The sequence below is a fragment of the Balaenoptera ricei genome, chromosome 14 (genome assembly GCF_028023285.1).
Source record: "Balaenoptera ricei isolate mBalRic1 chromosome 14, mBalRic1.hap2, whole genome shotgun sequence".
Classification (NCBI taxonomy): domain Eukaryota; kingdom Metazoa; phylum Chordata; class Mammalia; order Artiodactyla; family Balaenopteridae; genus Balaenoptera; species Balaenoptera ricei.
In genome coordinates, this window is record NC_082652.1 from 16,868,782 (window position 1) to 16,894,919 (window position 26,138).

At 50.8% G+C, this 26,138-nt stretch overlaps 1 protein-coding gene, 1 non-coding gene and 1 pseudogene across 13 annotated transcripts in view; 2 read left to right on the forward strand and 1 right to left on the reverse strand.

Moving 5' to 3' along the window:
• Positions 1 to 21,927, reverse strand: part of PXN (paxillin) — a 41,826-nt gene extending 19,899 nt beyond the window's left edge. For all 12 annotated transcript variants that reach the window (XM_059895468.1, XM_059895467.1, XM_059895466.1 and 9 more), the window contains exon 1: positions 21,802 to 21,927. In XM_059895468.1, coding sequence (XP_059751451.1) covers positions 21,802 to 21,814 — 13 coding nt within the window. In that variant the 5' untranslated portion in view covers positions 21,815 to 21,927. The remainder of the gene's footprint in view (positions 1 to 21,801) is intronic.
• TRNAW-CCA (transfer RNA tryptophan (anticodon CCA)) lies at positions 9,047 to 9,119 on the forward strand. The gene has a single exon. It is a non-coding gene; the product is annotated as a tRNA-Trp (tRNA).
• Positions 21,928 to 25,281: 3,354 nt separating the features above from the next.
• Positions 25,282 to 26,135, forward strand: LOC132347443 (small ribosomal subunit protein uS2-like; annotated as a pseudogene).
• Positions 26,136 to 26,138: the final 3 nt, after the last annotated feature.

Sequence of the window (26,138 nt, forward strand, 5' to 3'; positions counted from 1 at the left end):
ATAGAAGGAGCTCTCAGTCTCTGACCTCCCAGAGCAAGCCCAGGGCAGAGCAGCCTTTGCTCCTGCCACTGAGGCTCTGAGCCCTGCAGAGTGCCACAAAGGAACCCAAAGACAGGGTCGCGTGACCAGAAAGAAGCTCAGACAGGGGGGGCACGGGGAAACGTGCAGGCCTCACAACCCCATTTTATAGATCAGGACAAAGAGGCTCAGAGATGTGTGATGAGTACGCTCTGCAGCCGGGCAGAGTCCCCCACCCCCACGAGGACAGCTCTGCCTGACTGCAGAGCTCACCCATGTTCTTTCCATGACACCCCACTGGGAGAGGAACATCGCTGTCAGCAGCTGTCCCTCATTCTGCCTGTCACCACTCTCCACACTCTCCGTTTCCAAAGCACCAGTCTCCAGAGCCCCTGGAGCAATCCAAGAAGGCTGGCCACTGGGGTGCCCCTCCACCCCGGCCTCTGCTGGGGCCCTTGCTCTGGGCCTCCCTTCTTGTCTTTGCCCCTCAGGCAGGGCCCTGTGCCACAGATGAGCCCCTAGTGGTGGCACGGGGAGCTCCATGTTCTAGGCTAACTCGTTGCCTGGTAGGTCTACTTGCAAGAGTGTTTTCCACTCTGTTGCCCATCCAAACAGCATGATGCAAGATGGGGCTGCCCCAGGCACTGACCTCCGCCCTCTTCTTATCTGCACAGATTGAGGAGCCTGGGCCAATGTTCTGGGGCACAGTGGCTCCCCAGCCTCCACCATAATCAAGCAGAGGTGGCAAGAGAATCATCAGGAGACAGACTGGCAGTCAAGGCTCCACTGAAGGCACCAAACAGCCAAATGAGGGAGGGACAAAGAATCTCTCGCATGATGTACGATCAATAAGCCTGAGGTGTGCCACCACCTGTCCTAAGCTAAGGATCATAAAGTATGCACATTTCCTATTTATTTGCCTTCGCTGTTTGAAAATAAGCTGAAGTGGGTTCATGACTGTCAGCCCACCCACATGTGTTCCAACATGCTTTCCTGAGGGAGAGAAAGAGCTGGAAGGTGCTCAGAACCCCAGGCAGCACCCTCCAGAAGAAGGATGGGCAGCTCATGATCCTTATCTGTCACGAGTGTCATCTGGAGGGTATGACACTGCAGAACACAGCTGGAACCACTATCTGAGATAGTCAAGAGCAGAGAAGAAGGGGCAGAGGGGCCAAGAAAGAGCCAGGGCCAGTGGCCCCCAGTTGACCCTCAATTACACTTTCACTTCCCTAGAAGTATCTATGCCATCCAGCCCTGGTCTTCCCAGTTTCACAAGTTTGGAAGCCACCTGCTTGGTTTGGGGTAAGACAAAATTCTCGGGCTGCCTGACTGACTGTTGGTACCTCCTGAGTAAGGGAGGAGCCCCAAGTCTTGTCCCAGTCCTTCCCAAGCTCCCCACACAGGCCCTGGTGGGATGGCGTCGCTGATCTACAAAGGAGAGATGCCTCCAGCCATTTCCTGAGGAGGTCAAGACAAATTTCTCTGGAAGCCCATATCCTCGCTGACTCTCTGCACTGGGAATTCGGCCTGTTCCTGGACAGGGAGGGAGCAGGTGGAGGCCAGTCCTCACGACTCTGGGTAACAAGAGTCACACTGGGAAACCACAAGAGAAAAAAAGGAGGGAAAGACTTGCCTGAAAGAAAAAGCACCCAGGGACTGTCAGTCTCGCTGGCAGGGCTCACATGTAGGGACATCAAGGTACAGAGGAGGAGGACGGGGTGGGAAGAGAACCAAAATCAGACCCTGTAGTCCGCCAGCTAGCAGCCTAACAGCCCCAGAACTGAAGCAGAGAGCCAAGCAGATGCCAAGCCTTACGGAAGAACCGAACAGGGTGGTCTGTGCCCCAGGGCTCACGTGGCAGAGAAGGTCCCAGGGCTCAGCTTGGCTTGGCATGGCTGGCCTCCCTCCACCACGCCCAGCTGGTTACATCAGGAGATTGGCCGGGGGGGCGGGGGGAGTATCCATCTCAGCCCTACTTTGGGTTTTATTGGATGAGACATCTGGAGCTCTTGGGAATCCAACCCAGCAGAGCCAGGACAGATGGCAAGAGCGGTACCCCCCCAAGCCCCCCCTCACCACAACTAGAGAAAGCCCACGTGCAGCAACGAAGACCCAACACAGCCATAGATAAATAAATAAATAAATAAATAAATAAATAAAAATTTTTTTTTTTTAAAGTGCAAGTCTCCTTATGGGTACCAGAGGAGAAAGCAGGGGAGGGATAAATTTGGAATTTGGGATTAACAGATCCACACTACTATATATAAAAGAGATAAACAAGGACATACTGTACAGCACAGGGAACTATATTCAATATCTTATAATAACCTATAATGGAAAAGAATCTGAAAAAGAAAATATATATAACTGAATCATTTTGCTATACACCTGAAACACTGTAAATCAACTATACTTCAATAAAAAAAAAAAAAACTTAAAAAAAAAAGTGCAAGTCTCTGTCCCCATCCACCCCTCCCTGTTGTACCCCGAACTGTGAGGTCTCCCTCCGTGGGCCCTGTCCCTTGCAGGGAGTCGGGGGCGGGGTTGTGCCTGGCCCCCCCACTCCACTGTCCTACCCCACACGTAGTTGAGGTAGGAGCTGGGACGAGAGGAGTCTCACTGGCTGTGAACAAAGACTCCTGTTTCCACGTGAGAGGGACAAACTTCAAAACCCAGGCTCAAAGCGCAGCCATGGCGCTCTGGCCTGGCGTCCAGGTCCTCTGAGGGAAGATCCCAGGGGTGGTGCCACCCTTAGAGCCAAGGGCAGTTCAGTGTGCAGTGGCCGACAGCAGGAAGTGCCAGCAGCCACTGGGGGTGGGGCAGTGGGGCTGAGCCCAGCCGCTCAGGCCCAGGAGCACAGACTCCCGGAGAGGCAGAATTTACAGTTCCTTACTTGCCCACGCCTACCTACCTTTCTGGTGAAATAAGAATCACACATGGCTAAGGGTTGGCCCAGATAATCTTCCAAGAGCTCTTTCAAGTAATGAACTCTGATTCTTCTCCCAGAGGGGATTCTAGAGGCAGCAGGACCCGGGGAGGGGGGGTTAAAGGAGGCAACAGAGAATATGGCAGACGCCACCAGCCCTAGGCCTGCAGGCTGCATCCCACCACACAACTCCCTGGATGTGTTTGTGGGGTTTTTATTGGCCGCGGGATCTTAGTTCCCCGACCAGGGATCGAACCGACCAAGGATCGAACCCATGCCCCCTGGTCCCCTGCAGTGGAGGTCCCTGTTTGTACTTTTAAAAGAAATTTGAGTTAGTCTTAATAAATTGAGAGATTTCATATGAAAGCCAGATTGTCTGGCTTCCCAGGAGCAGTCAGAAGAGCTAGCAATACGGGTCTACTTACCTGCAGGGCCACCACTGGCTGTAGCATGAAATCTAACGCCCTTTCTTTTTGGCCCACTCCAACCATTCACAACACCCACCGGCCTCAGCAAGTACCGTGAGTTTGCAAGGAAATGCAGTGTGGCTTTTGTAGTTGGAAAACTTCTAAGTCCCAGCTCCGCCACTTGCTGGCACTGCACCTCTTTGAGCTCAGTTCCTACATCTGTAGACTGGGTATGATAACTGCCTCTAACATCATAGGGATGGGGGAATTCCCCAGGACCTGCCTCCCCCTGTCCTTCCATCCCTCTCCCTGGGTGCTGCCTCACCTTTACCCTCGGTGGCCCCGATAATGTCTACAAACACCATGCTGGGCACAGAGGTGACAAAAATACAATGTCTGGGGACTCCCCCGGTGGTCCAGTGGTTAAGACTCCGCGCTTCCACTGCAGGGGCGTGGGTTCAATCCCTGGTCAGGGAACTAAGATTCCTCATGCCACATGGCTCGGCCAAAAAAAAAGTGATAAAACAAAACAGTATCTGTCCCCACAGAGCGCTAACTAGTGGGAGACTGTCATAATCTGGGCCAGTGGGAGAGAGCAGAGGTTTTTTCCAGGCACAGGAAGGCACAGAGGCAGAGGTGAGACACAGCCTGGCAGACAGAGGGGGCTGGAGCTCAGAGCACAAATCCCAGCTTGGGGGAAGAGGAGCGCAGGACCTGCTGTGGAGTCTGGACGTACAAGGGCAAACTGTGGGGGAGGGAACGGCAGGACCAGGCTTGCGTTTTACATCAGTGTGTGCAGGGGAGCTGGGAGGGAGGCGGGGCTTGACCAGAGGCGGCCCAAGAGTCACAATGCTCTAAATAAAACTAGGCGAAATCAAGGAGACCTGGTAATTGAGTGGCTATGAAGACAGAGGAGTACAGGATGCCTCCCACGTTTGTTTCCTAAGGGAGGACGGAACATCCACCAGATGAGATAGGGCAGGTGGGAGGAGAAGCAGGGCCTCGGGGAAGAAGGCGCACAGGAGAGTCAGGGTGACAAGGGCAGTGATCCAGACAGGCAGAGCCACGGGGCTACCCGAGCCCAGGGGCCTTTCTTTTCCCCTGGCCAAGCCACCTCTGAATCTCTCCGGGGCCCAGGAAGCAGAGGTTTGGGGAACGATACAGTGCTGCCACTCCTGTGTGCTCTGGCCCGGGTGTGGGGAAGCTGTAAACTGCATGCAGCCAGCTCCAGAATTCTCAGAGTGCTCACCCCTCTCTCAGCCCACTCCCGCGGTGCCCAAGTCCAGCCCTGAAATACAAATACAAAGCTGCCTCCATCCCCTGACAGCCCCCCTCCGGAAGAGGGGTAAAGTCAAGCGTGTTATCACAGGAACCAGGTCCTTCCTGTCACACAAGCACACAGGCTCACCACTGGGGCCGGCGGGCCCAGGACACAATCTCAGGCCCCAAACTCTTGTGGAAATGCCCTTCAGAACTGGCCCAGGGCTCCACCCCAGCTGAGCCGGGGAAGAATTTGCACCGACAGAGCTCAACACCTGACTGGAGGATAACAGAAGCCCCAGAGGCTGGCCCCACCTCAACTGCCATACCGAGGCCACCCAAAAAGGTCATTCCACTTGGGAAACAAAGGCTAGCGACTGTCCGTGGCCTTGTCGCTCAGGCTAAGTTTGATGAGTTTGTAAGATCCAGTTGGGACAACACACGGTGCCACAGCAGAGTCCATGAACTTATTAGCACATACACACAAAAGGCCTCCTCCCTCCGGGCCTTTGCACATGCTGTGCCGTCCACTCTCCTATCTTCTTTTCCAGGCTAAATCCTTTCTTATCCCTTGAGACTCATCACAGTTCAGTTTCCTCTTCTGCAACACGAGGATAAAAAGGATCCGTTCTACCTACCTAAATAAATAGGAACGCGTGGTTTCTATGCTGTGGGGGGGGGTCTCTTCTGTAAGAGATTTCCAAATCTTATTATGGAAAATAAATATTTTGGAGGGGGCGGGGATTCCAGCTTTTTTATTTTTCCCCTTTTACACAAAACAAAGTAGAAATAATACAGGATTAAAACTGCAAAAGTAGTTAATTGGTAGAACACATATACACAAAAAAATCCAGATAGGAAGACAAGCCTGCTTACAATGAGGAAACACACATAAATTAAGGTAGTTTGGGGACTTCCCTGGCACTCCAGTGGTTACGACTCCATGCTCCCGATGCAGGGGGTACGGGTTCGAGCCCTGGTTGGGGAACTAAGATCCCTCATGCTGCATGGCGTGGCCAAAAAAAAAAAAAAAAAAAGTCAAACATATGCTACATGGGTGACAATGTTTATAGCAACCCTGAAAGGGAGAAGACAACACTTATTTAGGGACAGATACACCACAATGTACAGGTTTTACAGCATCTTCTGTAAGAGATTCCCAAAATCTTACTATGGAAATCCTTATGATTTATATAAAGGATGAAAGTGTGGGGCTTTTCTAAATGTCAAGACTCCAGTTTAAATAAACACACATCAAAGAGTCAGCTTAGGGTACCATTTCCTCCAGGAAGCCCTCCCTGACCACATTCCTGGCACAGGGTTCCAGGTCCCTTTCCTTTGAGTTCCCAAAGCACCGTGCACATCCCCTGTGAGAGCACATATCAAACCAGTAGGAACTGTCTGCCTGAGTGCCTCTGTCCCACCAGCCTGTGACAGCTCATTAAGGGCAGGGAGTCTGTCTCCATCCATCTTTACCTCCTTGCATCGATCAGAGCCCAGCCCCACCAAGCCCATCTGTTGCCGAGACCTGCTCACCACTGCAGTCCACGCCACTCCGGGCTTCCATGAGCGCTCAATACATGCCAAGCACCATGTGGGCGAGCAACACATAAGCACAGGGCCCAAGCCCTCCCTCCTCTTCTATCCCAGGAAATTTCCCTCTACTGCGATCTAGTTACCTCCCCAACCGGCACCACTCCTGCCCTTTAAAGAAAAAAAAAAAAAAAATCAAAGGAACACTGCACAAGACTTTGTGGCCTGAGCAGAGCAGCCCCTGGTGGGTACTTAAGGTTTCAACTCACTGTGTGGCCTGTCTGGCTTCCTCTGTGGGTGGGGGAGGGCAGGTCAGGGAAGGGGGCTGGCTCACAAGAGTGAGGCAGCTGGCGGGAATCTGGTACCCGGGCAGCCAGGCCCTGGGGCTGGTGGCACTTTCACTTGGCACTGGAGGGGGAGGAGGAGGGCAAGGAGGAACAGGGAGAAATGCAGCCCCAGCATCCTGTGGATCGGATCCTGTCACACCTCTCCCAGTGGGGCAGAGGAGCAGGAGATGGGAGCTGGAATGTGTGGATTTTCTGAACCTTGGACCACTGGAATGTGTTAGCAACACCAGCCATGGGGCTCTGTAGTTGGAGCAGCTGGTAGCATCACTGATTATCACCACCGAGCCACAGATGAGACAGCCAAAAAGCACGCATGGATTAGCGATGCAGAGGGAAGCTCCACAGGCAGGGGAAACTCGCCAGGAAAAGAAAGAGGACGACAAGTTTTCGGATGAGAAACTGAAAGAGAGAGGAAGGGAAAAAAATAATGTTTTGCAAACATTTTTGTTAATTTCTTTAGACTTAAAAAAAGCCCTTTTTACAAAGGAACAAAGAGCTCCAGAAATAGTAAATTTGTGGGTAAATGTAAAAGCCTAGCAACATAGTGTGGGTTTTATAATATAAGTAGAAGTAAGATTTATGACAACAATAACACAAAAGACGGGAGGGGAGAATGGAAATATCTATACCGTTGTAAGGTTCTTACATTGTATGTGAAGTGGTTTATGATTTGAAGGTAGACTGTGTTAAGTTAAACCTGTAAACCATACAGCAACCGTGAAAAGAAAATAAACCAATGAAGTATAGCCAAATAAGCCAAGAGTGGAGATAAAATGGAATCTTAAAAGATACACCATGAATCCAAAAGAAGGCAGGAAAAGAAGAAAGAATAAAGAACAAATGGTAGAAACAGAAAACAAGTGGCAAGATGGTAAACTTACACCCAATTGTGTTGATAATTACTTTAAATGTTAGAAGGTCTATACACTTCAATTAAAAGGTAGAGATTGTCAGACTGGATAAAAATGCAAGATTCAAAATAAGCTGTCTATGAAAAACACTTTAAATATAAAGACACAGATAAACAGTTCCTACCAGTTTGATACGTATAAAACAATGGAGAAAAATATACCACACTCACACTAATATCAAGAAAGCTGGAATGGTTCTGTGAAAATCACATGATGTGGACTTCCAGACAGGAATATTATTAGAGATAAAGAAAGACACTTCATAATGATAAAAAGTCAATTCGTCATGAACATGTAATAGTCCTAAACACATACACATCCAATAACTGAGCTTCAAACCAGATAAAGCTAAAATCGACAGAAATGATAGGAAAGAAAGACAAATCCACAATTGTAGCTGGAGAGTTCAACTCTCTAATTGACAAGGGTCAGTAACTGAGAAAAAAAAAAAAAACTTTCAAAAGGAAGCCGAAGGAAGATATAAGCAAATAACCCGAAAGTTGTAGAGCAGCAGGACAGAGAACCCACAGAGGGCTGAAGCAGAAGTGGCTGGGGGACACCAAGGAGCAGGAAAGGCTCCCCTCTTTTTGCTGGGCCCACAGACCTCGCCCAGAGCGGAGGGAGACACACCAACTGACACTATATTCCCAGTGGTTTTCGCTCCCTGACAAATCTGGGTGGGAGGGCAGTGTTCACACCCGCCACGCATCTGTTTGATCGTTTCCTCAATCACTACACTCCCGAGTACACTGTGATACACACACACACGAAATACACACAGGCACACACACCAGCCTGTCCCCCTCGCCTCCTTCCTCCCCAGTGGCATCTGTGAGTGGGAATCAGAACAGTCTACAGGAATCAAAGGGGGCTGTATGGAACAGTGGCTTACAGCAGTCTCTGGATTCCAACCCCAGCTCAGCCACTTACCAGCGATTCACTTCAGGCAAGTCACTTACCCTCTTCGTGCTTTAGCATCTGCATCTATAAGAATACCTACTTCATGTAAGGCAATTATACTTCAATAAAGATGTTTAAAAAAAAAAAAAAAAGAATACCTACTTCAAAGGGTTGTTGTGAGGAAAAAAAAATATGGTAACGCAAGTCAGGCACTTAGATCTGTGCCTGGCACAGGGTAAATGTTATATTAATGCTGGTAACTAGTATCCCAATTATGTAAATACATATGCACTGAAAAGATTATACAGAAATGCATAAAAACAGTTATTGTGGTTATCTCTGGACGATTATCTCCCTGAGTTTTCATTATTTCCTCCTTTGTGCATCTCTGTACTTTTCAAGTTTTTCTACAATGAATGTGTATAATACTGATAATCAGTATTAAAAAAAAGTTAAATATTAAAAGGAACATGAATATAATTAGTCCTTTTCATAGGTATTTACAACAATATAGTAAAATAAACTTTAAGAACAATGAGGAAAACTACTATACATAAAATAGATAAGCACAAGGATTTACTGTGTAGCACAGGGAATTAAACCCAAAATTTTGTAATAACCTATACTGGAATATAATCTGCAAAAGAAACCCCAAAGAACAAAAAACTGAATCACTATGCTGTACACCTGAAACTAACACAATATTGTAAATAAACTTGAATTAAAAAAAGAGAGGAAGGGATTTCCCTGGTGGTCCAGTGGTTAAGACTCCATGCTCCCAATGCAGGGGACCCAGGTTCGATCCCTGGTCAGGGAACTAGATCCCGCATACCACAACTAAGAGCCCGCATACCACAACTAAGAGCCCACATGCCGCAACTAAGACCCGGCGCAGCCAAATAAATAATGTTTTTTTTTTTTAAAATGAGAGAAAAAAAACTATGAAGAGATATAAACATAAAAGATTTGAAAACAGGTATTCAGATAAATACTTGAACGAGAATGTTCATAGCAGCACTATTCACACTAGCCAAAAGGTGTAAATAACCCAAATGTCCGTCAACAAATGAATGGGTAAACAAAATGTGGTCTACCTATACAATGGAATATTATTCAGCCACAAAAAGGGATGAAGCAACGATACATGCTATGACATGAATGAACCTCAAAAACATTATGCTAAGTGAAATAAGCCAATCACAAAAGGCCAGGTATTGTATCATTCCATTTATACGAAATGTCCAAAATAGGCAAATCCATCGAGACAGAAAGCAGATTAGTAGCTGCCAGGGATTATGGGGAGGGAGTAAAGGGAAGTGACTGCTTAACGGATACAGGGACTCCTTCGGTGGTGATGAAAATGTTCTGAACTAGACAGAGGTGATGGTTGCACAAACTGTGAATGTCCTAAATGCCACTGAATTGTATACTTTAGAGTGGCTAATTTTATGTTATGTGAATTTCACCTTAGTTTAAAAAAAGTGAAGGGTATGTACATCACATGCATGTTTATGTATTTACAAATGTGTAGAAGATGGGTGGGTAAGATACACAGCAAACTGTTAACTACAGTTACCCCTGGTGGGGGAAGGAAGGAAGGACTTTCACTCTGTACCTTTTTCTTTTTTGTTTTTACAATAGGTATGTATCTTCTTTGACATAAAAACTTTTACAAAGTAAGTAACAACACTGGATACAAAATGGCATGAGAAAGGTCTCTAGAAGAAAACAAGGCTTGAGGCTACACTGTGGCAAGTGTGTGGTTCTAGAAATGAAGAAAACTAGGAACCAGGATACTCCCCAAGAAGGGCTAGAAAGAGGGAAAAAAGCACAGGCTTGTTCTGCTATTAAGTGTCCCAGGCAAGTACTTTCTCCTCAGAGGGTCTCAGTTTGTCCCTCTGTAAAACAGGTGGGTTGAACCTCATAAGTGATTTTCAAATGATTTTACATTTTTATTTTCAAATTTTTGAAAAACCACAAAACCCCTTTTGCAATTGCAGTCTTCAGTGGAAGCCCAATATATACACAGATATGAAGTGAGCAGCTCTGACTGAAGAGGTGATTGGCAAAGACCCCAACCACAGGAGTGGGTGACATCCTAAGGCCCCTTCCACTCTAAGAAAGACTGAATCAGTCCAGAACCACAGAGAAGGGAGTGCTGACTGGTCACACGCAACAGATCATTTGGAGGAAAAATCTCACAGGCAGTAGAAGCAGGGGGAAGAGAATGGGCAGAGCCGAGATGAAGCCCAAGCCAGTGACGAGGAAAGGAGCTGCTACCGGCAATGCCATCAACAGCCAGCGACCAGCAAGCCCAGGGTCCCCCAGGGGCAGATGAGCTGAGACACCCCTGGCCCCATGCCTCTGTCCGAGGTCAGGCAGATAGATAATAGCTGTCTCCAGGTCAGAATTCCTGCTGCACTAAGGGTGCAAACAGGATGTTTGGGAACAGATGATCACAAGTGATCACAGGAAGCATGACAACCACCTCCAGGTGACACTCCTCTTCTTCCCCAGCTTGTTTCTGGTGTGGCTGCCTCAGCAGACCAGGCAAAAAGACTTCCAGTGCGGCTCTCCAAAGACAGAGAAGAGGGTGGAATTCTTGGAAAGTTTAGGACAGGGCAGAAGAGACCATCTGAGGGGTTCAGACAGGGAGGAAACAAGGCCACTGAGCTATCTCAACAGCTACCTCACCCCAAAGATGCAGCTAGGCTGACGCTCCTAAGGACGGTGAGGAAACCACACATCCACTTGTGAGGACATAGGACTTTCCAAGATGGGCAGCACGTAACCAAGCGAGCCCAGCAGGGCACCAGGTCAGGTCTCCGACGAGGCACGAGTGTAGTGTTCCAGGCGCCGTGGCCGCTCCTTCATCCCCGCCCCAGAGGAGCCAGCCCGATGCGGCTGTCCTGCAGCTCACCAGTGATGAGAACCCACCCCAGCCAGTCAGCAGAGTCCAGAGGGAGTCCACGGGGCGAATGGTAAATCCGGAGGAAACCAAGTGCAGGCTGTGGGACACTCCCATTTCCACCCAAGGAAGAGGAACATTCCTGGAAACAGAGAGCAAGAAAAAGCCTGGCCACGACTCTCTGAGCCACTTCAAACCTGAATGGGGTCTGGGGCTGACCCGACAGATCGGCTGCCCCTAAATGGGTACAGGGGCAGACAGGGGGCAGCCTAGGTACTGGGTCCACTCAGCTGACAAAAGCCGCAGTTCACGGCCCAGAAAACCAAACTCTCCTTTGTTCTACTGCTACTAGGAGCCTCACTGGCCTAGACCCATCCTGGGAGGTTTTGTAGGTGTTACAGACCATCCTTTACAGCCTGCCTTGGCCAGAGGAAGGCTTGCGAGTTCTGGGAGAAGCCCTGCACTGATCTCAGAGCAGCTCTCTGGCCGCTCTCAAACTTTAGCCTTAGATGAGCAATTGGTATAAACCAAGGCACCAAACAACCGCCTCCCCCACCACTTCCTCCTCAAAGCCACGGAAGAGGCTCGGGGAAGCGAGATGTCACATAATCAAAACCCAGCTTAACATCACCAGCACCAGGACATGACCATTTCACCTGCAGAGCAGAGCCCCAAACACTAGTCCTCACCCCACAGGGCCACAAAGGGTCCCAAATCACATTCTCGGGGGAGCTAACAGAACTCAGAATCCTCCCCCAGGCCCAGCTGAATGGCCATCCAGGTACGTGTGCTCTAAATGCCCGCCACCAAGGCCACAGCAGACACAGGCAGCAGAGTTGTCAGGTGGAAAGGTGACAGAGAAAGCCAACCCCCCCAGAGCAATGTCTAGATTATTCCAGGGAATAATAATAAGAATGATAATCGTTACCATTTATTGAGTACTTTATAGCATTTCAGGAAATGCTCCTGTTTCACAGATGAGGGGACTGAGGCTCAGGGTATAAGGTGACCTGTCAAGGTCACACAGTTGGCGAGGGGCAGCATGGATACAGACCCAGGAGAGGAGGGGCTGATAGGCGAGCCTGTGTTCTGTCTGTGGCACTACGCTGCCTCCCCACCTGCCTGGAACCCAGAGGGTTTCTGGCTCAGATTCTCCAGTGGAGGAAGTGGATGGTGGAGGTTCAGCATCATGGTGGGTGTCTGCAGTTCATACATACTCATTTAATCATCAGCCACCTTCAAATATTAAGCAACCACAGAGAGAACCGAGCCATACTCAGAGGTTAGAGACACTTGAACAGCAGGTAAGATCCCTGTCTTCAACGGGCTTACAGGGCAGAGGGGGAGACAAAAGGAAAAAAGCCCAGTGTACACAGATCTGTGAAGTTACAGTGAAGCGGGAGGGTCAAGAGGTTGGCTAGCTTTAACCGGAAAAAAAACCTTCTCAAGAAGGTGACTGCAGCTGAGACCTTAAGGGCTGAGAGTGAAAGGAGACGGACAAGTCAGGAGGCTATTTTCTGCAACATGGACAAGGGTCCAGACTTCGGGCAGAGCTAAGTGCTTGGAGTGGTCAGAAGTCAAATATAACTCAGAGAATGCAGTTCAAGAAACCCCCTAGACTTGGCAACTGTGTGTTGGCCGTAAATGCAGGGCAGAAAGAAAGCATTTTTAGAACCTTCCAAAAAGTGGGCCCGCTGCAGGCAACAGAGAGGGCCAATGCAAGGCCGGGAGCTGCGAATTCAACGAACCAGTGCCATGAAAGATGGGCGTCCAGTGTAGCCGACTCTGATTTTTCGAAAGAAATAACATACGGATTTTTGGGTGCAATCTCCTGATACTTTAAATGCTGGCAACTAATTCGGAATATTTTTAAATACCACGCAGGCCAAGTAACACAGGTCTGCAGGCCAAATCCAACCTGCGAATTCCCATCTCTGCGTTAAGGTTTCCAACATGAAGAACCAAAAAGAGAATGGGTTGGGCACTCAAAGACCTAAGATCAAGTTTTTGCAACATTATCTGTGGTGATACTGGGTGTGACCCCTTCCTCTATGTGCCCTGAGCTGCAGTTTAGCTTCCTCATCTGTAAAATGGGGGAAGCTACCACATACCCCAAAGGGCTGTTGTCAGAATCATCAACAATGACGAAGCACGTGAACATGTTTCCTAAACCTTAAAATGTTGCAGAAATGGGGCTTCCCTGGTGGCGCAGTGGTTAAGAATCCCCCTGCCAATGCAGGGACACGGGTTCGAGCCCCGGTCCGGGAAGATCCCACATGCTGCGGAGCAACTAAGCCTGCGAGCCACAACTACTGAGCCTGCGTGCCACAACTACTGAAGACCGTGCACCTAGAGCCCATGCTCCACAGAGAGAGAAGCCACCACAATGAGAAGCCCGCGCACCGCAATGAAGAGTAGCCCCCGCTCACCACAACTAGAGAAAGCCCGCGCACAGCAATGAAGACCCAATGTAGCCAAAAATAAATAAATAAAATAAATAAATTTTAAACTGTTGCAGAAATGGTTTAACACAGGCCAAGAGAAGGGAAGGGGCAATAACAGAGAGAGCAGACAACAAATGAGACCGTGAAGAGAGAGTGAGAAGGAAATGAGCTGGGTCTTTGCTGGCGTGCAGACCGGAAGAATCTGGACAATAGAATCCACGTCAGGGGTGGAAATATAAATTTAGGAGTTGCCAACATACCAGTGATAAAAGAGGTCACGCAAGTAGATAAGTTGACCTGGGTACCTAGGAGAGAAACAGGGAGCCCAGAAAAAGCCTTTGGGAAAATGCAATGTTGCGCCCCACAAAGGGATCAGAGAAGGAGGAGGGGAAGGAAGTGGGGGGGTTCTGCGGAGAAGCAGATTTTAAGGAAGGGAGGGGAAATATGGCTGCTACAGAGTGAGATGCATTCTTAGCAAAAGAGAAAATGTGGAAGAACGGCCCAGGCTGCATTAAAAACAGAAAAAGGAGCAGACTAAAGAAGTTAGCAGGGGCAGACGGGGTGGGGTTGGGGAAAGGAAACCACAAGGAAAGGGGATCCAGGTGTATCTGCGGATAGGTCACATTAGGCCACGATGTCGACACTGATGGGAGATGCTGGGGGGGTAAGGGGGGCACGCGGGGAGTTACAGGAGGTGTTGAGGTGGCAAAAAGGGGATACAGCAAATAGCAGACCGTCCTGGAGGGTTTGTCTGCTGTGTGCTGAGCGCTCCCACGTCCATATCACGAGGCCTCCTGACAACGAGGGAGGCAGCAGCTCCAGGCTCAGTTCACAGCCCACTTGCAGCAGGGTCTTTCTGTTGTTGCAAGAGGCCCGAGTGTCTATGGCTCATTCAAAAAGGCTTCCGGACTGGCGTCCAGAGGAGAGTCGAGCCGTCTGAGGATCCTCGCGCTGAACCGAGAGGAGATCCCCGGAGGCCTCGGCCCACCTTGCTCATGCTAGCTCACCCTGGGTTCCACTCTTTCAAACGGCTGCAAGTGTGTGACTCGCTCTCTCCAACAAGAAAACAGAACAGAACATGGCTGTTTCTGCCAAGCGAGTTCTGAATAAGCTGCATTCCATTTCATTAAAACAATTACCTGAGTCCCAGCCAAGAATTACATAAAGCTTCCTCCCAGCACCACCCCTCCCCACCCCCACCCCCATAAAACACACATCATCCTGCTCCTCAAACAGGCAGTCAGGCGGGACACACGGCTCTGAGACCTCCCTAGGACAACCCCATGATCATGACCCAGTGGCCAGCCTCTGTATCCTTGCTCGCTGACAGACAGACGTGAGGCTCACAGAAGACCCTCGTGCGAAGCACTTCCCTTACGAGGGCCGACTGGCTGCCCAAAATGCTTCTAGTAGGCACCAGGGCCCTCAAAGCCAAGGGGGCCACTGGTGCCGGAACCCAGCTATTTCTCCCAAACAGATGGGAGGCCTGGTGGACAGGATTTGAGTCCGCACAAACCAAGACAAGAGAGACCTGGGAGTGGGGATTCCAGGAGAGGGAGCCTCAAGTCTGGAGAACTGGACAGCCAGCGGAGCTGCAAGCAAGAGCCTGGGGCCACTCCGGCCTCCGCTGCCCACAGGCTAATGGTGTTCCTTTGGCCACAGATAAGAGGTTCGTGATGTGAAGCAAATGGCATTTCGTCCCCTCCCCCAGGCTCCAGCTGCCCAGAGGCTGCTCTCTGCCTTTTGTAAAGCCTTGCTCTGCATCCCACCCAGGCAACCCCTTCCAAACTCTAACCAGAGCCCAGCATCTCCCTTGCCCCGACCCTGGTCCGGTTAACATCACCACACCCAAAATAACCCCCGAGGCTCCCTCCACACCAGGGAAGCTCACTGTCTCTGCCTGGCCCTGTCCTTTTTTCTGCACGGGTCACCATGTGCCCCCATCCCCAGCTGAGAGTCACCAGTCATCACCATCCCAGAACCACTTGGCTCCTGTCTCTGCCCACCCAGGGAGGCCGAGAGTCACTCAGGTCAACCACAGGTAGTCACGTATGAGCACCCTTGACCGAATAACTCCAAGCCCACTATGGAAAAGCAAGGTTTTCTTACTTTTTTCCCAGCTTTTTATCATGAAAATGTCTAAACATACAGAGAAGTTGAAAGGCCATTGCAATGAGCACCCATATACCCTCTACCTAGATTCAGTCATAGTTAATGTTTTTGCCACTTTTTTGTACACACTTGCACAAATTTTCTCTCTCCTTCTCTCTACATATATACACAGTATATACACATATCCCCCTTTCTTTTTTTACTACATCATTTAAAACTAAGTTGCAGACATCATGATATTTCACTCCCAAATACTTTCGCATGCACCTAAATAACAATGTTCGCCCATAAAACCACAATACCACAATCACACAAGAAATAAGCATTAAAAGGCCATCTTTAAGGGAAAATTTGGCCACTGGGGCTCTGCCGGGCCTGGCCAACCACATATTCTGCCTGCCACTGGCCTAGCGTCCAAGGCCTCCCTGGAGAGGCCAGCCCTGGGCCCCACTGGTTAGGCAATCAATCCATTAGTTGGAAGACTTATCTGGATGTGAATGGACGCTTGAGGCCGGATGTGACTCCAACTGAAAAGGCAACGTAGACTGGGAGGCCGTGGTGGCTCCAGGCCTATCCCAGGTCAGGAGACCATCTCTGGACAGCCCGCCCCCCCTTTTTTTTTGGCCGCACTGCCCAGCATGTGGGATCTTGATTCCGTGACCAGCGATCGAACCTAGGCCCCCTGCAGTGGAAGCGCAGAGTCCCAACCAATGGACTGCCAGGGAACTCCCCTGGATACCCCTATGAATCTGCTGGTTTGTCAAGATTTCTGGGAAAATTCAACTTCCTAATGCTTTCTCTCCCTCTCTCCCTCCCACAGGACATCCTCAATTCTCCACCTCAAAAGTTTCCTAGGACTTCCTCCTCTGGAAATGGGCTGGCTCCCAATGGCAGCCATGTGCAAATACCTGAACAAAGACAGGAGAGTGTATGGGGTGGGGGGCACAGAGAGGGCTCTGATTCCAAACACAAGGAGTGAAGAGGGAGCTCAGAACCCGCCCCAGGTGCTCCGCAGCAGCTGTGCTGTAGCTCGCAGCCCTGTCTTGAGGCTAACAGGTGACTGGAGAGGTAACAGGTAAGAGAGGAATGAGGTCCTCCACTGAGCAGGAGACACTGCCACAAGTGCCCAGTATCCCATCCTCAGCATGGCATCCCCAAGAAAGAACAAATGAGAGGGAAGAAGCCACAGAGAACAGGAAAAAGACAGATGTGAGACACTGAACAGAGAATGTGTGTGTGGGAAGGGGCAGAAAAGATTTTTAGCATCCTAGAAATGGAAAGCAATCAAACCAACAGGCAACCCAAGGGCTTCCCTGGTGGTGCAGTGGTTAAGAATCCACCTGCCAATGCAGGGGACACGGGTTTGAGCCCTGGTCTGGGAAGATCCCACACGCCGTGGAGCAACTAGGCCCGTGCGCCACAACTACTGAGCCTGCGCTCTGGAGCCCAAGAGCCACAACTACTGAGCCCACGCGCTGCAACTACTGAAGCCCGCACACCTACAGCCCGTGCTCCGCAACAAGAGAGGCCACTGCAATGAGAAGCCTGTGAACCACAACGAAAAGTAGTCCCCGCTCACCGTAACTAGAGAAAGTCCACGTGCAGCAACGAAGACACAATGCAGTCAAAAATAAAAATAAATAAATAAATTTTTTAAAAAAACAGGCAACCGAGATCGATCCAGTATCATGAACAGACATGTAAAAATGGTTACAAGCCCAATCTGCATTTAAATCCCAGCTCTGCCACTCACTAGTTATAGAACTTGGGCAAGTGGGCACACCCTTTCTGTGCCTCCATTTTACCATCTGTAAAATGGGTAGTAGTAATAATAACGGAACCTGCACCTCATAGGGCCAACATGATTCAATGAAACAATGTATGTAAGGTACCCAGCACAGGGCCTGCACATAGTAAGTGCTCAATAAACATTACAGTAAGAGTTCTGCAAACACTGTAAAAAAGAAAAAGTGTTCTACAGATGGCTGTTATTATTAATGAAGGCACTGAGACCAGGACAACCCAGCAGAGGGCTGGAACGAGAGTGAAGCTGGGAGGAAGTTTTTTCAACATCTCTGGCCTTGGAACAAGGTAAAGGCTCAAGGGAAGCTTTGGAGAGTCGGCACACTCAGGCACGATGAATAAATGGGGGAGGAGGGCTGGTCAGCACATCCACAGTTAATCTGGCCTTCCACTGGCCAATGCACAGCCACCCCTGGGGAAACTGGAAGAAAAGAATACTGAGATGTTCCCTCAGGGGACTTCAAACCCACAGTGGCAGGGCTCTGGCTCCCAGTGGCCTGAACATTTCCACACTGTGGAAACTATGGCTGCCCAGCAGAAAGGGCACCTGCTTAAGAATCCAGCACTCCAGGGTCCGTAATCCCAGCTCTGCACCCCACTAGCACACAGCCTCGGAGAAGATTTGGCCCTGACGCAGAGCCCCACTAGGAACTCACCATCACCCCACGGGCCGCGCCTGTCACAGGCCCAGCAGCTGGGTGCCCTGACCCTAGCCTAACACACAGAGGCACCACAGATGGGTGAGCCCAAAGTCCAGACTTTCCATGGAACAGAGAGGCTCCGTAGCCCGGAATGCCCCAGGCAACTCCCCTGCTCCCCAGTACTCCCCCCAAGGACAATGAGGCACTGTGTTCCAGAGGGTCAAGACTGCTGAGAAGCTGCACGAAGACAGGTCCAGATTCCAGCAGCAACTGGGCATTGCCAACAGCTGGCTGTTCCCCCTGCAAGGGATGGGAAAGGCAAAGCTATCAAGGCCTGAACCAGACCACCCTTTGCCACCATGACCATATGGGACGGCCCCCAGGGCAGAAATGTAAAAGGTACCTAGCAATTACTCAGGAGGCCCCCATGGCTCATCCCCTTGGTTAATTACCGAGCACTTACTACCTTATTATGATGAAGATGACCAGATCTGGAATTGGATCAATCTGGGTTACAATCCCAGCGCCCCCCCACTGAATTTCCCTGACTCAGATTTCTGCATCTGTAAAGTGGAGATTAAACACCTCCCTCTCGGAATGGCTGCGATGATACCAAGGAATGCTGAGTAGGATGCCTGGCTCCCATCAAGAGCACGTGATCATTATTAGCCCCCAGCTGTGGTCACTGTCCCTACCCCCACCCCAAAGTGCACTAGACACGTGAAGGAGGAGAGAGAGAGGAGTCAGGTCGGGAAACATAATCAGAGTGCATCTCAGTGTTATGAGAACTCTGTCCAGGAAACTCCAGCCAGAACTCGAACAGGGAGAACTCCCAGCCAAACCAGCATCTAAACAGTAATGAGAAAAGCCACCAGCAGCCACCCCGCAGCACAAAGCAGAGAGAACACACACGGAAGGGCAGGACATGCTGTGTTTATGTTTTTCTGCCCAAAGAGCTGTAAGTTTGTAACTTATTAAACAACACACGGTGAGTTTGTCACTAACAGCTACAGGAAGGGGAGAGTTCCCCAATTTTTTTTAAGACCAAAAAAAGTCACAGCAGAGACTATGAACCCTCTAGACTTGCTACATGTCAAACGCCCCTGTTTCAGGGACCAAGAGGCTCACAGCTGAGAGCACTCTCAGGAGAAAAATAAAAACAAGAGGCCCGGCCTATGTGTCCAGCCTAACTAGGAAAACAGCTGACGGGCAGGGTGCTGAGCCGCCATCCAGACAGCTGATGGGGCCTGAGCACAGAGGCAAATTCCTCTCTCCTCCTGCACAGCCCATTCCTCCCACCCCAGGCTCCGCTCAGCCAGGCGTGGCTGGCCCCCTGGGAGCTTAGGCCAAGGAAGCTGGGCAGCTCAGATTCAGACAACTGAGGAGCCTATGGTGGAAAGCAGCAGAAGTTACAAGTGGCAGCCATACCCCACTGTGACCCCTCCTCAGGAAGAAAGGCCTCGGGGTACACAGAGCTGCAGACCTAGGAGCTAGGGTTTAGGCTTTTAGCCATGATTTTGTCATTCTGTGGCTGTGCAGCCCTCGGCAAGTGAATCAACCTCTCTCAGCCTCAGTTTTCTCAATCTGTAAAAGGCAGGTAGTAATGATAGCAGTGGCCCTAAGGGGTTCTCAGAAAGGGCTGCTGTGAGGACAAGATGAGTTGAGGTATGGGGAAGTACTCCATGAACAGCAAATTTAAATTCCTACAATCCACTCTGCCAGGGCACTCTCTTTCCTTTCAGAGACGAACTCAGTTTCCTGGCCCTAAATGGAAGACTGTCAGAGGACAGGAATTCCGGGCTTCAACTGCGAACTCTAAAAAGACTTTCTCAGTCCTTCAAACAGCAAGGGGACTGTCTAGAAGCAACAGAACCCCCATCAGCGTTTCAGAAACTGTAACTCTGCTCACAAATTCTCACTGGGAAAGCACTGAGACTTTCAGATCCTGATTTGAAAAATATCCCCCGGCCTCCTTTCAGCTCAGTTATTTTTATGTGAAAAAAAAAATACCTGCCTGAAAGCCATGCCAACCTTGAGTGTGTTGGAAAAATGGGTGCCAAGCCAGACCCAAAGGCAGAACTATGCTTGGCAACCATCTCACTCTGCAAAACAGGCAGGACCGGACACCATACCCAGCTCCAGGATCTCGGGGTCAGGGGGGTGGGGAAGGCACCCTGATCCCAAAAGGAAGCCTCCGGGAAGCAGTCAAGTCCCAATCCTCCTCCCTGTCCCCTTGGAAATTCAGTGCCTACAAATAGCCAGTCTTAATTTAGTGCCCTGTGTGCTCAGGGGAGGCCCATCAGTCCTGTCTGATGAATCCACCCCTCAGAGCCTGAGACAGAGAAAGCATCAGCGGTCACACAAGCCACCCACAGTCCATAGAAAGAAGACAAGGCTCCTACAGAGAAGAAACTTTTCCCCCCTCCTCAACTCCCCGGCTCAGAGGCCCTCCAGTTACAGGCGTGAAGGAGAGGGAGGGAGAGTGAATCCTCCCACTCCAGAGTTCACACCACTCAAGGCATTCCTAGAACCCTGGCACCAAGCTCCCTGGGTTTAGTGTCTGATTCCAGGAGATACTTTCCCCTACCCTAACACCAAATCAAGACTGGACTGAGAAGAGTAATTTGGGAGCTCCACTAACAACGAAAACAGTAAAACTCTGTTCTGGGCATCTTAACTTCCTTACCTGCGTGGCTTCCCGCAAGTTATGCTGCTGCGGGGGTGGAGGGAACGTTACCAGCCTGGACAAGTTCAAAGATGGCCATACCTTGGGGCCCACTTCCCACCTCATTCCTCTGGCATTTCACCAGAGTCTGTCTCCCTAGCTTACTCTTCTAGGATGAGGCTGATCTGTGATATAAAAGGGGAGGGGCTGGTCCACAGAGTGGCCAGGGCAGTCAGTGAAAGGGACCGGGGGGATCAGTGGGACAGGAGGGAAACTTGTCCTTGTGGCGGCTCAGAAGCTCATCAGAGGCTGTGTCATCAGAGGCTTATCTCTAACTTGTGAATCTGACCTGTAAAATGAAAGGCGTCGGCTCGGTGGGGCTACCCCTGAAGTGGGGATGTCAGTCTGTGAAAGGGTGGTCCTCGAGGGGGTGGGAGCAGATCCCGGAATTGAGGGCCCCGCCTGTGAGATTAGGCAGCTGATCCCCAGGTTGGGTGTTCCATCTGTGCGATGGGGGTGGGGGAAAGGTTTGTGAAGTGAGGGTCCCACAGCGGGGGAGGTGGTCAGGTCCAGGCAGTGGGGGCCCGTCCCTGAGGCGGACGGGGCGGGTCCTTGACGTGAGTCCCTGAAGAGGGTCCCTGAAGCTGCTCTGGGAGATGGGGGTGGAAGCCCGAGGTCGAGGGTCCGGAGGTGGGGCTGTCCTCCAAGCGACGGGGTGGCAGCTGTGAGGACGGTGCGGGGCTGGCCTTGGCCTGGGACTCAGGCCCAGCGCGGGATTCCGGCCCCGCAGAGCCCCGGCCGGCCGAAACCAGAGCCGGGACCCGGGCCGCCGCGGGTGGGATTCCGCCTGCCGCTCGCTCGCGCCCGCACCGGCCCGGGGCCGCGCACCTCTCGCTGCCCACTCCCTCGGCCTCCCGCTCACTCACCGAGGTCGTCCATGGCGGGGCCGCGGGCGCCGGGAGCCGGCTCGGCGTCGCGCTCGCTGCCCGTCCCGGGGCCGCTCCTCACCGCCGCGCAACTTTTCCGCCGCGAGCCTCGGCCCGGAACGGAACGCGCCGCCGCCGCGCGCGCCCGCGCCCGCCGCGCGTCCCGCCCCCAGCCGCCCCCGCGAGCACGCGCGCCCCGCCCCCGCCGCGCGCTCCGCCCGTGGTCGCCCCCGCGAGGCTGCTGGTCCCGCCCGGTGAGCACGCTGGACCCGCCCCCGCCGCCGGCCCACGAGAGCGCGCGCAGCCTGGACGGTGGGCGCCGCTGGGCGAGGCGGCAGCGCCGCCTTGTGGCCGAGCAGGCAGGTGGGACGCTCCCAGGCCTTCAGGCCCACTGTCAGTCTTTCTCTGTCTGAGAGTCACATGCCTGACGGGCTAACAGATCCATCTGCCTGTCTTGACGTCTCACAATCTGACCTATGTCTGTCCATCCATCAGTCACTCATTCATCACATGTCTGTCCACTGGAGAGTCAGATTTGTCCGTCTGTCTATCTCCCAGTAAGTCGCCTCCCAAGAGGACCCTAAATCAGTACCAGGCGAGGCCGGGAACATTTGGAGGACCTTTCCTCGGGGCGCCCTCTGGATCGATGGCAGTGAAGCTCGCAGCCCAGGCTTTGGGGCCAGATTCAATATCTTCGAGGTTATATATCCTTTAATCTTCCACATATCCATCCTCCCTAGACGGAGATTTTTCTGAAACTCTACATGGAGCAAAAAGGACCCCACCTTGGACAGTAAAGGAAAAGCTACAGGGAGGTTACACCCAGCGCTGGGCATAGTTTCCTGAAACACCCCACTGCCATCCCAGACTCCAGAGGGATTTTGCTCCCACAGACTCAGAAATCAGGTATTAGGGGCTTCCCTGGTGGCACAGTGGTTAAGAATCCGCCTGCTAATGCAGGGGACACGGGTTCGATCCCTGGTCTGGGAAGATCCCACATGCCTCGGAGCAACTAAGCCCATGAGCCACAACTACTGAGCCTGCGCTCTAGAACCTATGAGCGACAGCTACTGAAGCCTGTGCACCTAGATAGAGCCTGTGCTCCACAACGAAGAGTAGCCCCCACTCGCCACAACTAGAGAAAGCCCACGCGCAGCAACAAAGACCCAACGCAGCCAAAAAAAAAAAAAAAAGTTCCCCTTCCCACAGAAATCCAGCCCTCAAGACCCTCTGTGTCGGGTTAGGTCCTCCAGGAAGCAGATGTTGAGATAGAGTTGGAGGAATGTCTGTGAGAGAGAAAGAGGAAGAGGCAGGACTGGCAAGGAGAAACTTGGATATGACAAAGATAAGCCAACTCAATTGGGAGCCCTGGAACAAAATTTCATTAGAGGAGTCCCCATTGGGCAGAAATGTCCAGACCCCAATTCCCCCACCATGTTCAGCCATCAGCTGGGGATGCCCATGAAGTGTGTGGCCTTGTCCTGAAGGCCCTGCATCTGGAAGCTGTCATTTCTCAAGCTGGATGAAAAACTCTTTTTTGAAGGCAGAACCAAGTGGCTCTCCTCTGTGGATGCCACATTCTCCTCCATTAAAATTCAAGAGCTAAGACAGCTTCCCAGCTAGGCAGTCTATTGCATGCCCTTCCAACACCTTCCATGTACTTCTGTGTTGTAGGCACTTCTCTCTGCTGTAATTTACATTTAGTGGTAGGATTGCTTGATAAATGTCTCTCTCCCTTTCAGACTAAAAGTGCACAAGGGCAGAAACCATGTCGATTTTTGCTCATATCTGTACTTAGTCTGTGTGTTTCACATAGTAAGCACTCAATATATATTTGCTGAATGGCTGGCAGATGTTGTGCCTGACACTTGGAACAAAGCAAATTGTAGTCCCTTTCCTCAGAAAGTTCACAGTTTAATGGAAGATTAAGAAAGTGAGATCACTCATTCATTCACTCAATGATGAGATATTTATTGGCACTCCCTTCGAACAGGTTCTGTGTTGGGGCTGGTGATACAATGATGAATAAGACTGATATGGTGCCTGCCTTCTTGGAATTTAGTCCAAAAGGGCAGACAGAAGAGCAAACAGGTCTGTATGAAGGATGAATAACCTCACACCATTCCCAGCCGCCTGGAACAGCATATGCAAAGGCCTTTAGGCAAGACAGAGACCATGGTGCATTGGAAAAACTAGAAGGAAATTGCAGCATGGAATACAAGGTGAAGACTGATAGTGGGGGTACAGAGGGGTTAGCAGGGGCGCCTATCCTGCATCAGACACTGGGCTAAAGCTGGGAGAGGCATAAAGAAGAACCCACAATTAGTCTAATTCACATTAAGCCCAGAGTTTCTGGGGTGAACAGTATGCTAAAACTGTAATAGGGGATATTACAACGGCAATGTAATGTCACATTTCCTCTAGAGGAGGTCAAATGCGTTCTCTTCAGAACAATAGTAACAATTATAATTGTACTATCAATATAATGAACAGGCTCCAGGCTGGGTGCTTTCCATGCTTTTTTGCATTTAATTCTGACCACAAGCCTAGGAGATGACCACTGTTATCCCCTTTTCCAGTTGGAAAAGTTAAGAACAGAGAGATTGAGTTACCCCAGGTCACAGAGCTAGTAAGTGGGAAGACTGGGATCTGAACCTGGGAATTCTTTGCTAAGGCCTGTGCGGGAAACCTGCTACTGTGCCAGGTGAAACCATTATCCTTAGACCAATCCCAGGACATACACTTGTCCCTGTCTCAAAGGTCTCAAACCTTTTTCAAAGCAATATTTCCCTGGAGAGGAAAAACAAGACATCAATTGAGCTGACAATTTTGCCCTTGGTGGGTGGAGTTCTAAGGAGAACTCAGTCTTTGGAGTTCAGTGCTGGTGACCTTGGACACTCAGACCCCTGCTTGGGATTTCCTAATGTAAAGAGCCCCAAAATACCTTTTCCTGGGACTTCCCTGGTGGTCCAGTGCTTAAGAATCTGTCTTCCAATGCAGGGGAAACGGGTTCGATCCCTGGTTGGGGAACTAAGATCCCACATGCCACAGGGCAACTAAGCCTGCGTGCCACAACTACTGAGCCCGTGCACTCTGGAGCCTGCGAGCCACAACTAGAGAGAAGCCCGCAGGCCGCAACTAGAGAGAAACCTGCGCCACAACTGGAGAGAAGCCCGCGCGCCGCAACGAAGAGCCCATGTGCTGCAAAGAAAGATACCGTGTGCCGCAACTAAGACCTGATGCAGCCAAAAATAAATAAATAAATAAATAAATAAATTTTTAAAAAGGATCTTTAAAAAAAAAATACCTTTTCCTCCCCTCGGGGACTCCCATCCCCCAGCCATCAGACTTGGTTAACTCAAACCAGGTTTTCTCATATTTCCTAAGGATGAACTGGCATTGCCTTTCTGCGCTACCCAGACAGGGGTCCATACGGCGTTGCTCTGGATTCCCATCGTAACTTAAAGGGAAATTTTCACGATGTCCGGAGCCCTTGATATCCAGCAAATGAAGCAGCAGGATGTCCTCAAATTCCTTGCAGCAGGAACCCACTTAGGTGGCACCAAACTTGACTTCCAAATGGAACAGTACATCTACAAAGGAAAAGTGAGGGCACCTACATCATAAATCTGAAGAGAACCTGGGAGAAGTTTCTGTTGGCAGCTCGTGCCACTGTCGCCATTGAAAACCCAGCTGATGTCAGTGTCATATCCTCCAGGAATACTGGCCAGTGAGCTGGGCTGAAGTTTGCTGCTGTCACTGGAGCCACTCCTATTGCTGACCGCTTCACTCCTGGAAACTTCACTAACCAGATCCAGGCAGCCTTCAGGGAGCCAAGACTTCTGGTGGTTACTGATCCCAGGGCTGACCACCAGCCTCTCACAGAGGCCTCTTATGTTAACCTGCCTACCATTGGTCTGTGTAACAGATTCTCCTCTGCACTGTGTGGACATTGTCATCCCGTGCAACAAGGGAGCTCACTCAGTGGGTCTGATGTGGTGGATGGTCGCCCGGGAAGTTCTGCACGTGCGTGGCACCATCTACCATGAACACCCATGGGAGGTCATGCCTGATCTCTACTTCTACAGAGGTCCTGAAGAGATTGAAAAGGAAGAGCAGGCAGCAGCTGAGAAGGCTGTGACCAAGGAGGAATTTCAGGGTGAATGGACCGCCCCACCTCCTGAGTTCATTGCTAAACAACCTGAGGTGGCAGACTGGTCCGAAGGTGTGCAGGTGCCCTCTGTGCCTATTCAGCCATCCCCCACTGAAGGCTGGTCTGCAGCTCCCACCGCTCAGGCCACTGAATGGGTAGAACAACCACTGAGTGGTCTTAAGCT